General features: G+C 28.2%; 1 protein-coding gene across 1 annotated transcript in view; it reads right to left on the bottom strand.

The window, feature by feature from the left end:
- The window catches only part of LOC106685144 (calcineurin-binding protein cabin-1), a 38,043-nt gene that overhangs the window by 19,844 nt on the left and 2,256 nt on the right, over window positions 1-15,943 (bottom strand). Inside the window, exons 4-16 of the mRNA XM_014427675.2 lie at window positions 13,623-13,724; window positions 13,336-13,544; window positions 11,760-11,991; window positions 11,410-11,554; window positions 8,296-8,440; window positions 7,455-7,589; window positions 6,995-7,192; window positions 6,765-6,911; window positions 6,429-6,588; window positions 4,834-4,943; window positions 3,151-3,331; window positions 1,622-1,775; window positions 517-664 (exon numbers count right to left, since the gene is read on the bottom strand). Of these exons, the coding sequence (XP_014283161.1) occupies window positions 517-664; window positions 1,622-1,775; window positions 3,151-3,331; window positions 4,834-4,943; window positions 6,429-6,588; window positions 6,765-6,911; window positions 6,995-7,192; window positions 7,455-7,589; window positions 8,296-8,440; window positions 11,410-11,554; window positions 11,760-11,991; window positions 13,336-13,544; window positions 13,623-13,724 (2,066 nt within the window). The remainder of the gene's footprint in view (window positions 1-516; window positions 665-1,621; window positions 1,776-3,150; window positions 3,332-4,833; window positions 4,944-6,428; window positions 6,589-6,764; window positions 6,912-6,994; window positions 7,193-7,454; window positions 7,590-8,295; window positions 8,441-11,409; window positions 11,555-11,759; window positions 11,992-13,335; window positions 13,545-13,622; window positions 13,725-15,943) is intronic.

The raw sequence follows: 15,943 nt of genomic DNA on the forward strand, positions 1-15,943 counted from the left end.
TATTAACATTAAAACTAAAATAATTAAGGTATATATGAAGGAAATTTAATTACAAAATGCTATAATATGTACATTGACATTTTCAAAACATAAAAAAATAATAATTTTTACTGGTAAGCGGATTTATGTCATTTTCTGATTTTTTTGTTCCAAAATAGATGTAAATACTATGAAATATAAACAACACATGTACCTTAGGTTTTGTAGAACAAAATTTTAAGAAAAAATATTGAATGTAGTAAGGGAATAGCGCATAATGCTTTTACTTTTTATAAATTATCAATCAACTTAGTGCCACAGAAAAAGTATAGAAATATATCAGTCTTAAAATTATCTATTAGATAACACTTGACAATAGTTTTAATGTTTTATGAGGTATATTTAGTATTATTATATGTTTCTGTTACAGTAACATCAAACTCAGCAGAGAATTAATAGTATTTACCAAATGATTAGATTAAGACATTAAATACTTTTTTAAGCTGAAAAAAAAAATTGTATTCTTATAAAACTTACTACTTAATTATGTAATGGAGAATAATCCAAGGTGAGACACTTTCTATTGGCATTTCAGAAGAATTATCAGGAGCTTCCATTTGATGGTTGATGATAGAACTCAAAGTGTGAACTAATCTTGACAATCTATCATTGGCCAAAGTTTTGACTGAAAGAGAAAATACATGTGTACATAAATATATTTATATATTTTCAGTTTGTCAGTAAATTAATTATTAAAGACTAATCCTAAATATATTGACAAAGTAATAATAATTAAGGAATTTAAGCTCCAAAACCAACTTGATCCTAGATTTCTGTATTTGATCTTTCAAAACTTGTAAATTAAGTGAAACTCTTCTAATTTCTTTTGACTAACTATCTTACTTCATAAATTAGAAGAAAAATGTGAATAACAGTGATTTAGGTCTGATTTTTAGCAAACCAATGTCTTATTCTTGAATCTAAAACAAACTTGACTTTTAGAGACCAATAGTTTTTACTTTGCCATTAAAAATTTAATATTTATTACTGTTCAAAGGAAATTTGAGGGTCACTAATATTTAGATCAATTTTTACATTTAATTATTACATAAATAATTTATACAGTTAATTATTTTTATTTTATTCAATTCATAAACAATGCTATAACGACATTAGTGTCAGAATTTGCAGGAACATAAATATGAAGGCAGACAGACACTGAACTCCAAATTTGTTCCTTGATGTCTAAAATGTAAAATGCAAGTGAACAATTTCAATTCAGGGTACATATTTTTCATTTCCAGCATCAATACAAAGCTTCTCTATCTTATTAATTATTTTAATTTAAATTATTTTCTTCCTCGCTACCTAAAGTAATGCAATGTGTAATTTGTAGCACTGAATATAAATATTTATTCCTATTTTTTTTGCTTTTTGTTATCTATCCCCATCTCTCTCTCACTGTATACCACAGTTAAAGGGAATTACTGAAAAATAATCAATCGTAATAAATACTTTGAAGATGTTCTTAATAAATGAATAAATAACTAAAGAAGGGAAAAATATAAATATTAATAACACTGTAACTAATATTTATAAATAGTTTAGGAAACATTAAAAAATAAAAATAAATGAAACTTACAAATATTATAACCTTGATTATCAACTAAATTTAAAATGCCCTTTAATGTTTCAACAATTAGTTTAGCATAATCTTGTCTTTCTTCTTCGTCAGTAACATTCCTATAATGATTTAATGACTCGTGTAAACAACATTCAATCCAGTACAAGCATTCCTACAAAGAATAAATTCATTATAGTAACTCAGAAATATATAACATCTATTGAAATCTCATGAGTATAAATTTACAAAACAAATTTTTAATTTTTTGTAATAAATATTTATTTTTACAAAAGCAATTAGAGAATTATGAGGCATGATGAGACATTGCTTGGAGCAACAACAACCAATGTTCAAATTAAAAAACAAACTGAAACTGAGAATTTCCAGAAATGAAATTGGATATCTGTTGTTAGGGTATAAGGATATAAAAAAAAGTTATAGAATTTTTTAAGAGCATTGTATTCGTATGTGAAAGTGTAATATTTGATAAAAAATTTAACATAAAAAACTAGAAACCTCTAAAAACGGAAATTGATTTTTGTCACACTAAGCCACAGATGTCTTATCGTTTCCTTGATTCATTGCATTCCAATTTTTACTTTCACTTACCTATAAATGGAATACATAGTAAGGGAAAATATTGTGATTGTGCTAAATTTCAAATTCAAGTTTTCGACAGTACTACACGTTTTGAGGTCCCCTGAGTCAAAACAACTAAGTCTTTCAAAATGCTCTGATTGTCTGTGTGTGTTATCAGCCTAACACAAAAACAAAAAATACAAAACTGAAATTAAATATTTAACGTGGTTATAGAACTGGAATGTTACAACTTCTTTGATAAAATAGACCAAGCAGAAGTGCCAATTTATAAAATAGATTTTACACATCTTTTCAATATTATCAAACTTTTTTGTTCATAATTTTCATCTTCCCTGGTCTTTACATTATTATTATTATTTTTTAAATCACAAATTTAAGTCAGAGGTTTAATATGCTTTACTTTATCTATTAATTCAAATCGTCACTTTCCAACAATCTAATTCCTGTCTGCAGAATAAATCCAATCAACAATTATCAACTTAAATTTAAAAAAAAAAGATTTGTTTCAATACTATAACAAAAAAAATAATTTGAAGACATGTCAAATGTTAAAAGTTCATCAAAACAAATTCCAGACAAAATAATTGTATGCATTTCTTATAGACATCTAGCTGTATCTTAATCTTATGAAGTACAGTAACAAAGTAATTACATTTTTAAAATCAGGATGTGATAGATGAGTATTAATATTATTTCAACTATCACTGTCAGCAAAATGTACATGTATATCAACAAACTTGAGGATTCCAAGTCTCTCTTGTCGGGCATTCTACCATAGAAATATTTAAATAGTTAAACCAGGAGTTTATACAACAATTCTGATGGCTGACAGTTGGTTGACCAATACGATATTAATAAATACACAAAATATAAACAAATAGGAAAAATATAAACTTGTTTCCATTCACATGGTTTAACATACAAATAAATATTCAGAAAACTCTTACCTCATATTTTACAAGTTTCCAAAAGCAATCCAAGATAATAGCATATTGCATAGAGCGAGAAATCGTGTCACAAGTGGCAGTGCTATCAGGATCCACTGATAATGAATCACTAAGAATATCAGTGACTTCATTATAATATCCAGAATTATACAAATCCAAAACTTGTGATAAACTTTTATTCCTAAAAAAAAAATTAATTAATTAGGTATATTAAAAACTAATTTAATGACAGGGTGAATAGTAATGAGAAACAAAACCCTTTCTGAAAAAAAAAGAAGGAAACAAAATTAAACAACTTATAATTTCATGAGAGAAATAAGATGCAGAACAACCTTATTAAATGAAAATCAGATTGATATTCAAAATATATTGATACTTTTCATATTGAAATAAAAATTTGAACAAAGAAAGTTTGCTCATATTAAGGAAGGAGACTACTGATCTCACAATAGAATGAAAAGCTTAAACAACGCAGACAATACTGCCAAGACGTAGATCAATGAATATTGTACATACATAAGCAGAGTATCTCAGAAAAGGTTTGGTCATAATATAACAACAACAGTAACAGCAATTAAAGATTTGGTTCACACATGGCAATAATTAACTCAAAAAATCTCTTCAGTTACTGAACAGTCTATAAACGATTTGTAAATGTTTTTAGTTAATCTGTAAAATAAAAACTTCCATCATAAAGTAGTGCTTATGAAAAAACTACACCGATACATTAAGATAAGAGAACAGTACTAAGGCTATTCTAACAAGTCTACATTTAATTATTTTAAAACATTACTACTTTGTTATATATAACATATACCTACTATAACTACTTATCTTGTTTTGAGCATATACCCACTGTTAGTACCTATCTTATAAATAACAAATATTTACTGTTACTGCATATCTTGTATACAACATATACCTACCGTTACAACCTATCTTATATATAACATATATCTACTGTTACTACCTATTTTATATATAACATATATCAACTGTTATTACCTATCTTATAAATAACATATACCTACTGTTACTACCTATCTTATATATAACATATTTCTACTGTTACTACATATGTTATATACAACATATATCTACTGTTACTACCTATTTTATATATAACATATATCAACTGTTACTACCTATCTCATATATCCACTGTTACTACCTACCTTATAAATAACATATACCTACTGTTACTACCTATCTTATATATAACATATATCTACTGTTACTGCATATCTTATATATAACATATATCTACTGTTACTACCTGTCTTATAAATAACATATACCAACTGTTACCCCATACTGTTTTATATAGTTAAAGACTTCTATTTCAATTGAAAAAGCTAAACAGTTATAATATTTGTTCAGGAAATTACAAAATATTGTTAGAAAATATTTTGTAAACTTTGCTTGGTCTTACAATGTCCAACATCAGAAACAAACATATTAATGTTGTTTTATGATGATGTCCAGTAAGTTGAGATGTTAAAGGTTTATTAATAACCAATGTGCCAGTGAAACAGGAGGGCTTTATTTTGCTTTCCCTTGGCAAGCTTAAATAATTAAAACTCACAGATAAAAACACTCTTAAAAAAACAGATAATAATGAACGATATTTCTTGGTTATATCAAAACTATCTAAAAATAAAGTGAATAAACAAGAATATATACCGCTTTAAGGCTTTTAAAAGGGTTGTAGCAATTTTAGAACTGATTAAAGAATTGTAAGTAACATTAGGAATCTTGATTTCAATTTTTTCACATCGCTCATCATCAATAATCTGAAAAAAAGAAATGAAATTTAGTGAATGATAACATTTCATAAAATCATGAATATATGTAAACAATTGTATATTATGGCATAACATTAGTAAAGAATGTTATGATAAATGATTCACTGTTAATTAAAATTTGAATTATATACACCTATTAGCATGGGTATCTGAAATGCTATGGAAAAAAAATTCCCGAGAATCTTTTATGAATCAATATAGGAGAATATCACTGACCTTATAACACATTCTCTGTTGCACAGAAATGATTTGAAAACCAACAAAACAAAGGCAACTGTTAAATTTTCAAACTTGATATAAACTAACTTCTTTGTTAAAAGAAGAACCCAATGGTTCTTATGAAAACAAAATCAATAAATAAAAAGTACAACCATTCATGAATGGTCTCATATTAAGCACTGAATAAGGAGGTACTGGTACTTCAATGGTGAAGCAAGGAGGTGATCTGGTGAGGATTACACTCAATTGCCTGGTTTTCCACAAATTAAAGGATCAGATACCAACTTTATAAGATGCAACATGGGGGTCCCCGATCTCATCATAACTGATAAAGAGCAAATTATTTTTGAAACTCAGCTGGGCTAAAACATGGGTCCAGGAGTTTGGTGTCTAGTTATTTACTCAAATGAGCTACTTCACTCCTTTATTAGGGACTGAAGCCTGCCTAAACTCAATTAACATTATAAATGTAGGAGGAGTTGATGGGATTTTTAACAAAAGGAAAAGAACTGAACCTGAGTTTTAAAAATTATAATAACAACTTTAACTTCATAGTTCAAAGGTTCCGTAATCATATGCAACTGGCTCCAGTTTTACATTCTGTTCTCAATAATAGAATTATCTCTAAGAGGATAAGTCTGGTCACCAACGAATTAATAAATAAAACAAACATAATATAAAAAGTTAAACAAACGTATTTGAGATAAATGATGATAAAAAATTACCAATTTTCAATTGATCACTCACAAGGATATTTTTGATAAGTTGTAATTTGTCACTTTTTTGAAGTTCGTTGTCAGAAATTCTTTTTCTAATATTGCAGCCCAAATGATTTCTTAGGATTCTTTTAAAGATAGAAAAACATTTAAATCAATATGAAATATGCTACCATTTTGTTTATGATATTTTTTCAAAATATCAGAAAAAACATCAATTTTTCAAGGGTTTTGAGGGCAATATTACCTCAAAAAATTCTCTCCTTTCCCCCTCACCCAAGCAAACAAACTTAATTCTATGAAAAGAATAGAAACTATATTATCAAATAGAATAAGTAAATTCACATCACATTAAAAAATGATGAGTAATAAAAAAATATAAGTTTATTAAAATTCAGGAATGATTCTTCATGAGTATACTTTGCAAAAAAAGTAAATCTACAAACTGATCACATTTAAATATATTAAATACTCATAAAACTATTTTTAGGAAAAAGTCGGTAACTTTACTTAATTTATTTATTAAAGCTACGCTTACCTGCTGTAATGCTCTAACAGAAGCTTCTCTATCTCCACAGTGAAGAAAAAGTAGAACTTCCAACCAATAAGACCTCGCAATAAAATCAATATCATTTGTCAAGGCTGCCTGATGATTTAATTTTCCTAAATTCAAAGAAGAAAATTCACCACTGCAAGAACTGTAATAAAGATAAACATAATCATATATACATAAAAATGTAATAAGAATATTCTCAAACTGAGAAGGCTAATATGAAATAATTTATGTCATATATAGCCCTAATTTTAACACATCTATAATTTGAGTGTTGAAATTATCATTACAAAGAAACAAATTCAATTTATCTTTACTCACTTTAGACCTAAAGGACTAGGAAGACCCTTCCGTTTTCCTTTACTCATCCATTGCTGTAATAAAAATTCACCGAATAACAAAATATTAACATCTTCATAAAAATCTAAAGGTCTCTCTTTTGGCTGACTGGCGACTGGATAATAGCGTCTAAAATAAATTAAGAGAGTTATAATATAATTAAAATATAAACATTGTTAAGACCTTAATGTTTCAACCTCTATCTAACTTACTGAACGATTATGTTTATTTGCACAAAATAATTTCCTAAAACTTCAGGCCAATGGAGCTTCCACTTTTCTGACAATCTCATCAATAGCAAGTGCATTGTATCTATTATATTTCTTTCAGAATGTTCAATTTCTTCAATAAATGTAGCTACATCCATTTTTTCATTTTCTGTTCCAAAATAATCCTCTTTCAATAAATGTCTAAAATATAATGACAAAATACTTATAAAATAATGCCCAGAATCTTTTGGCTGAAGCTAACACAAAACATCACAAGATGAAAACTCCAACTATGTATTGCTATATTACATCAAACACAACTTATTATAGCACACTTTACTTAAACATGAAAGCTAATTATTTGATATAAGCAAAATTTAAAGAAATTAATCAAATTTTTTAACACACTGACATATGAAATTTGTAATTTAAAGGAATTCCTGAGAAAGGAACTCTTACTCACTCATTCCTTTCTTTCTCAGTTGACTTTTCAGCTTTATTTGTTTCACTGCTTTCCTTCAATTCCAACAGTTTGTACAAATCCATTGTATCCAGTTCATCTGAGAGACAATCTCCTTCTCGTTTTGAATCTAAAGGCCTGAAAACAAAAGAACATGTTCTCAATAGGCTACTAAACATAAAAACAAATCTTAAGCCAATAAAAAACCACAACAGGCTACTAAACATAAAAAAAATCTTAAGCCAATAAAAAAACACAACAGGCTAACACTATAGTATTATCTTAGGGTTAGCTAAGTGAATTAAAAATATTTTTCAATCTTTAATACTATATAAAAAAAGTGTTCATTGCCGGCCTTTTTAACAATAAAATTATCTCTCTGCCTCAGAACTTTACATAAAATAAAAATACATTCTAGTGGACTGAACAGTATATGACCTCCAGGAAGAATTATGTAGTCAGAAGGTCTTGGTGAACGAGGTCTAATGTGGGAGTATGATAAAGGCTATAGAACATAAAGCATTAGGCATACATGAAGTCACAATTGTGGAATCTCTATTGAACAAGGTAGGAATAATCAATTAGGAAAGTCTGAGGATAAAAATTAATAACAATACCAATGTAATAAATGAAATACCTATTTAAAATTTGAATGACTTTAAGGTTTTACCAGTAACAAAAGAAAAAAGTGGGTAAATAAACAATAATTTTTAATTAAATATTGGGCAATTGCACAATACTTTTTTAAAATATTGTTTAAATGAAGAATAATTTTTACTTTCATTTACGTATACATTAAATATGAAAGAGGAAGTATTGTTTAAAATATGTCATAAATACTAACAGAAGATGGCTAGGAATAAGTTTCCTGAATGCTTCAGCCAGGCTAGGTTCTTCTCTCCTAACTGTACTCCTAACACGAGCAGATCTTCGTTTCTGACTGGATGCCAATTTTTCTATTAAAGTCCCATTAGATCTTCCAGATTTACCTTTTAAAAAAATAGCAATAAAATATTATTTTCTAATAATTTAAAAATTAAGGATGAGGAGAAGATGGTTGGGGGTGCGGTCAATGAAAAACACAAATAAGTTTGATTAACTTATTTTATTCAACCATCTTCTCCTCATTCATCATCCGTGGTCAACTATCTCTCATAATTTAAAAATTAAGGTTTCTTTTACAATAATATGTATAACTTCTTGTCCCCTGATGAGTACATGACCATGACCATGTATCTGATCAAGCGAATATGATCTATCTGCCATTAATATCAAAAAACAAATGGACCAATCAAATAAAATAAAAAATTCCTTTATTGTAGTGTTTCAGTTTTCAGTTTAATTACATGGAAATTACATACAATACATGACAACCTATTAAAATGTTGTATAATTTCATTTTTTGCAGACATTTTCTACAAGTACAATGATTTGTCTGATCAGCGATAGACTTTTACCCTCCAATTTTATATGAAAAAATATCATGTTTCACACAATATCTTCAAACTTTAACAAGCCAATTTAGGAGTGCATTAGCTTCTATCAGCATATAATTGTCACAACAATGTTTATGGACACATACCTATGTAAGCTTCTTAATATGCCTATGGTTTCTCCATTTCTTTGAAGTTCGACGGGATGTTATAAAACTTGAGGACTTTAATGGTTTTCAATAAAATCAAAAAAGAAGTTGAGTATAATATTATCTCATTATTATAGTGAGATTTGTCCGTCAAACACTAAGAGATGAGCTGGTGGGGCAAAGAAGAGCTAAGAGGGATTTCTCCACTCGCCACTTAGGTTGGGATGAAAACGACAAGCACTGGGTATATGTGAGCAAAGCAATGACGCCTGCCAACAAGCACCTCTACTGGTTAGCCAGGCAGAAGCAGAAACTGGCGAAAATCAAGTACGTCTGGTTAAGTAGTTGCTACGGAGAAGATTCAAGAAGACTTCAATAGAATTGGTCAGTGGGCACAAGAAAACAAACTTGAGTTGAATGCAGAGAAGACAAAGGCAATCACCTCGCGAAAACTATTCCTCTTATTCCAGCCTTATTCCTAAACAACAATCCAATACAATTCCATCCATAGGTTAAAAACCTTGGTTTCACTGTAGACCAAACTCTCTCCTGGAAAAACCATGTCTCCGATATTTCTCGTCGTACCTTTTCCACCTTGAAGCGTTTAAATTATCTTTGTCACCTACTTTCTTTTGAAACACTCAGGCTCCTGGTTACTTCCTTAATATTTCCCCACTTTGACTATTGCTGTGTGGTTTACGGAGGTGTCTCTGGGGATCTCGAACCAAAATTAAAACGGTTAAATAATTGCTTTGTACGATTCATCCTCGGGGCCCCGAGGGACGCCTTTGTCACCCGATTTTATGAAGAGTTGAAGTGGTTTTACCCCTCCTTCTGTCGTAAATATTTCCTTGCTTCCTTTCTCTATCAAGTTATCCAATCCCGCCGTCCATCATACATCTCAGATATCCTTCAATTCAAGTCCTCAGTGCATTCCCGCAATACTCGCTCACGGCCTTCAGACTTATCATCTTTTTTCTTTTATTTACTATTGTTTAAGAAAGGTGCCCCCTCACTTCTGAACTGAAATTCATTATGCCATCTAGTGGCAAAGATAAGTGATAGGAGACCTGGGCAGCCATCTTGATCCCCAATAAAATAGGGGTAGTACCAATAGAGTAGCCATCTTGACCTGGACAGGAGAAGAAGAGGACAGAACTCTTCAAGGTCTCTTCTGATAATAATCATGAAGGAATAAAACTTTACACTCAGGCGAGAGAAGCAGCGGCGGCGGCAGAAGGATGAGGGAAAAGAACCAAGAGGGAACTCTTATTTCATCTTCATATTCACACCAGAACCAACTTTCAAATCTCAAGAATATCAAACATGTAAAATGTAATATTTAAATCAATTAATGTCATGAAACCAAAACTATCACTAACCAACTAACCATATTGTAACCATTTTGTTCAAACCGTTTCAGAAAACTTATAAAGAGAGAATAGAGGTATTTTATTTTAAAAGCATATTATATCAATTTATTATAAATACAGTCCACTCATTACCAGCAAATTATAAGTAATTCTTTATTCCAACCAGCCATACTAGCACATAATAATTAATTTGGGTAATATCCCCCAACTTTTACTCCGGGGAATATCTAAATTAACCAACTATCAGAAGTCATCTTATGTTTTATGATATGACAAGTGGTTTTATTTTATTTGTTTTATCATTATTTTTCATATTCTGTTAATTATTATTGTTTATTTGTATGTTTTTAAATTCATTGTATTATTTTATTTTATGACATCTTGTAATTTCATTTCTATTTTATAATTTAGTCTAAGGCTCTAAAGCCTAATTTTGACGTCTGTAAATTATTCTAAAGGGGTCAATCCCAGAATAAATAAAGATTATTATTATTATTATTATAAACTCAATAAATGGTCTATGGAATGCAACAGATTTTTTTTTTTTTAAATTGGAGTGGTAGTTCCTGAAATTTCATACAAACAAGCTCTTCAGCTTTAAATATTTTTATACTTGAATTGATGAGATGATAAATTTAAATAAACAAAAACAAGAAACGAGCCAAAGTACAATATTGAATATACTTTAAACTCTATTTTTGTACATTCTTTCCATCCTAAACCTAACTCTTCTACTAGTCTTACAATCATACTTTCCAAACGGTCAATTGAATAGTTGTAACATATATAATGGTGTTACTTAGGAGGGTTTGAAAATTTAAAAAAAATTACTTCTACGAAGTAAACTTTTCAAATAGACATATCCATTACAAATTATAATACTCAAATTTAAGAGCACCAAATATTAATATTATTACTATATTAAAATTATATGCCTCACTTTCAATAATTTAAAAAAATATTTCTAAACAAATTTTGACTGTAAATAAGTGTGAAATTCTACCTGGTTCCTCTTCATCAACTTCTGGAGGTTGCTGTGGTTTTTCATCTATTTCCTCAATATCATCATCAGTTTCATCGTATTCAATCTCCATTGGCTCGCTTCCATTGTCACCAACTGCAGTGAACTTAAAGGGACTAAAAGCAATCTATAAAATGAATAAAACTATTTACAAGTACATCCAAAATACAAACAAAAAATGCAAAAATATTTATTCATAGAAGTAAATTTTTACAGGATACCTTTAATAGAAAATATAATTCTACAAAGTCGGTGAACATAATTACAATAGTTATTTTTGAATAAAACTATAAATGAATACATAGATAAAAAAAAAAAATCAATAAATTTACCTTTTGAGGTGTATTTTGTTCAGTGGTATCATACAGGTACAGTAATAATTTAGATACATCAATCCAACTATCTGATTTTACTTTACATACAGGTCTCAAAACATCTTCACATTTAAAATGTTTAGTTTGGCACTTTTCAATTTCCTTATCCCTCAATAGTTCTGCTTCTTTGTATAAATCATTTAATTTGTCTGAACTAAGATCGATTGAGTCAGGTTTCAGAGGAAAATGGCTATAAAAAGGATGTTAAGAATAAAAAGTATGCTGTATTATTCTTCAGTAAGTATACTGAAAAAAAAAATTATATGGCCGTCCTAAACTCAGAGTATAAAATGGATATGAACAAAAATGTAAACAGAATGAACATTAACATATAACAGCTACGTTCAGCCAATTGTAAGAAAAATTATGTATTAGCAAATTAACATGAACCAGGATATGATACATGGATGTGGTAGTCTAAATAGATTAACATGAACCAGGATATGATACACCGATGTAATAGTCTATATAGATTAATATGAACCAGGATATGATTCATGGATGATATAGTCTATATAGATAAACATGAACCAGGATATGATTGATACATGGATATTATAGTCTAGAGATGTACAAAGGTTGATTGACCTAGAGAATAAAATAACAAAACAGATAATATAATTAAAATTTAAGAAGAACAAACAAACAAAATTAGAAGGAAAAGGAAAACTGAAAACTGTATAAAAGAAAAAACTTGCCAAAAAATACTTGGTGTGAATTTCAAATAAATAAATATAATAATATAATCCTATTTATAATATAGCTAACTAAAAATACAATCTATAAACATTTCTTTAGTAGAAATTAAGGAACATGGAAAATTTAACAAAACAAAAATAAAAATAAACTGTCAATAAATTACTGATAACTAACATATTTTATAACAAAAAAACAAAATATAAAACAACTAAAAATTTCTTGATTAATCAAAAGTAAGTTGAAGCATTTTGAAAAATACTGAATTATTAAACTAATAATTAATTACTTATGAATTAAACTTCGAAATAAATATAAAAGTGAGTAAATGAGACTATTAGTCGAATAGTTTCCTTACTTTAAGTAGACTCATAAAAAATACAAAAACATCATTTAACTTTTTTTATTGATAAATATTTTAAAATTGAAACTCAGTATTATCAACCATAAAATACAAACAGAACAGTACAGTATAATACAGTTCAAGTAGAAAGAGCAATGGTTGAGTTTTTCCAATTCATTTGCCAAGAAAGTAGAAAAAATAAGATAGAGAAAGATAGTTCATAATATAACAAAGAATATTTTTCTAGAGAAGTCTTACAAGAAGGATGTTTTAAATCAATTTAGAATTTATGTAACAAAGTAATTCACAAAACTAAATATCAATTAACTATCAAATATCAAGTCCATGAATTATAGGGAAGAAGGTGATAAAGAAATAAGAAAATTGGAAAATAATTAGACCAAAAACAAGAACAATGAATAAAAACTTTCTACTTCATATAAAAACAATAGAAAGTGGACCGATAAAGTTTTACATAATTAAAATGTTTCTTACCAATTAGGATAATACATGCTGAATCCTGAAATCAAACTAGGAAATAAATCAAATATTTTTTCCTTGAAAAAATGACCTTTTAAAAAACCAACATCCATATTTAAGCCCTTTGATATATAAAAAAGGCATGCCATGTAATCACCGAGAGCAAAAGTAATTGTAACAAGATTATCTATACAAGGCCAATGATTAGGACTACATTTCAAACCCTATAAAAAAAAAAAAAATTAAAAATTAAGATTTTACAATTAAATTGGAAAAAAAACATATACTCAAAAATATGATACCTCTTCAAAAGCTGAAACTGCCAAATGTAAATCAGGCATTGACATGGCTAGTTTACCCATTCGATACCATAAGTTAAGGTCACTATTATCCAATTTCGTAGCCTGAAAAAATATTTTCAAATAATCAAAAGTAAACATTCATGAAACGTATTTTATTCAAAGACAAAAAATCAGAAAATATACAAGCAAGTATACATGAAAAAATCTAAAACAAGATTGAAAATGGTGTAAGGTGAAATAAAAACAATCAATAAATGATTACTAATATAATTCCAAAATTAATTGTTGGTATTGATATTGGTATCTAGTGCGGGAAACTCATCCGGCAAGTGGGCCTAGCAGTCTTTTTTGCCAACCTTAGTTACTTACTACATTTGTAGAGTAATTTTGAAACTATCTTTTTTTTTAACATTAATAATCCAAAAATTAAAGATTTCTAAATATATCAATTAGGAAGCTAAATTTATTTTTTTGGTATATAATACAAAATGCACTTTACATACTCCGAGACTTAAGGTTAGCTGAGTCAGAAAAAAAAAGGTATTATGAAAGATAGTCATATTTCACTATTTCCACATTCTCACTACTTTTTTTTTTGTAGGAGTCCAAGCAACATGACATAATTTATTTAGTCATGAAGGAATTATATATACATTTCTTTAATAGTGAGACAACTGAAGTAGAAATTAGGTGTGGTCTAGGCATCACACAACTTTCACTTGATATAAAAATTTGTATTTTGGGGTTCTCAAAGTGAATATAATGAAAATCAACTTTATTCTTGGCAAGTATACAACAGTAATGAAGCCATATAAGTGATGGGAAGAGATCCGCGGTTTCAGCTTTTTCCAATTTAAACTCCTGTATCTATTTTTCTCCTTTAGTTATTCATTAAATTCTTTAATATTTTATATTTATCCATTGTTTATCATTACTTACAATGAGAACTGGTTATTTATTTTTCATAAACAAAATTGAAAGTATTTTAAGATATTTTTAAAAAATTCATGATATAAGCCCTGCCAAATGATTTCAATGAGGATAAGACCAAGCTGATATTAAAGGCCACTTAATTATACATTAATTTACTGAGTTTAGTCCAATGTTAAAGCAGTTATGGAAAAACATAAAATCAGTAATATGAAGTGGTACTTCCAGTTAGTTGATTTAAAAGAAAAAGTTGCCTTAAAAAGTATCATCTCAGGCAAAAACATGATGATCTAAATATGTAATTTCAGTTGCATAAGACTTCATACAGACACATAGACCATTTAGGGTGACTTGGTTATTTAGTCTCAGAGTACCAGAAGATGTCTATTTCAGTAAAAAATTCGAAATTATGTACAATCCCAATACTTTCCCTTACTATATATTTCATATATTCATAAATGAAATTAGAATGTTTCACTGAAATAGGTGAAAATATAAAAATAAGTAATAACCTTGATATTGATAGAAATCCATAAGTCAGTATTGAATAAATTTTAATAATGAAAAATACATTGCCAACTAATTAAATAATGGAGAGAGCAAATTGCAGACATGTTATTTAAATTTTTCAGAAAACAAAAAAAAATCTGCTGCACTGTAGGTCAGTAAAGGACTGTACCAACAACCTCTTCTGACTGCCTGGAGTAGGAATAGTACGGGTTTTTCTCCCCAAAAACTTCCATGCTCCATACAGTTCCGGACAGTCAGGAATGGTATATTGAAACAGAACTTATAGCTTCCTCAGTGTTTCTTTTTTTCTAATATAATCTTGTATATAATGTGATTATCACATTTTATGGAGATTTCTATTAGGATGTAAAACAAATATATTTCAAAGTTCATGATTTTTATCTCATATTGGTTTGAGATCTTATGCTATGGAATGAGCTGTTGAAAGACAGGAGGATCCAGAAAGGAGTTTTTTTTTTTTTTTATAAGGGTAAAAGGAAGTAGTCAATAAAATTTAATAAAATATTTACTAGACTATCCCCAACTTTGAGCCAAACCAGATGAGCCATTTTCAAAATACATGTAATCAAGTAAAGTACATTTGTGAATGCATAAGAATTGTAAACTCTTTATTATATTTCATAAATTACGACTAGCTAAAAGATAATATGCAATTATTAGGCAAAGTAAAATTCCCTATCCTCAAGGAATTAAAGTCTGCTGGAAATCCTGAATGAGAATGAAGAATTTATATTTACAATGATGTACTAATAACATGTAGAAATAAAAGGTTGCTTATAAAACAATTAAAGAAAATTTTAAATTTCCAAAAACATAGTCAAGTATTTTATCTTTCTAAATCTGTGGAGTTTACACAGACA

This window comes from Halyomorpha halys, unplaced genomic scaffold (genome assembly GCF_000696795.3).
Source record: "Halyomorpha halys isolate HHAL.00 unplaced genomic scaffold, Hhal_1.1 Scaffold664.1, whole genome shotgun sequence".
Lineage (NCBI taxonomy): Eukaryota > Metazoa > Arthropoda > Insecta > Hemiptera > Pentatomidae > Halyomorpha > Halyomorpha halys.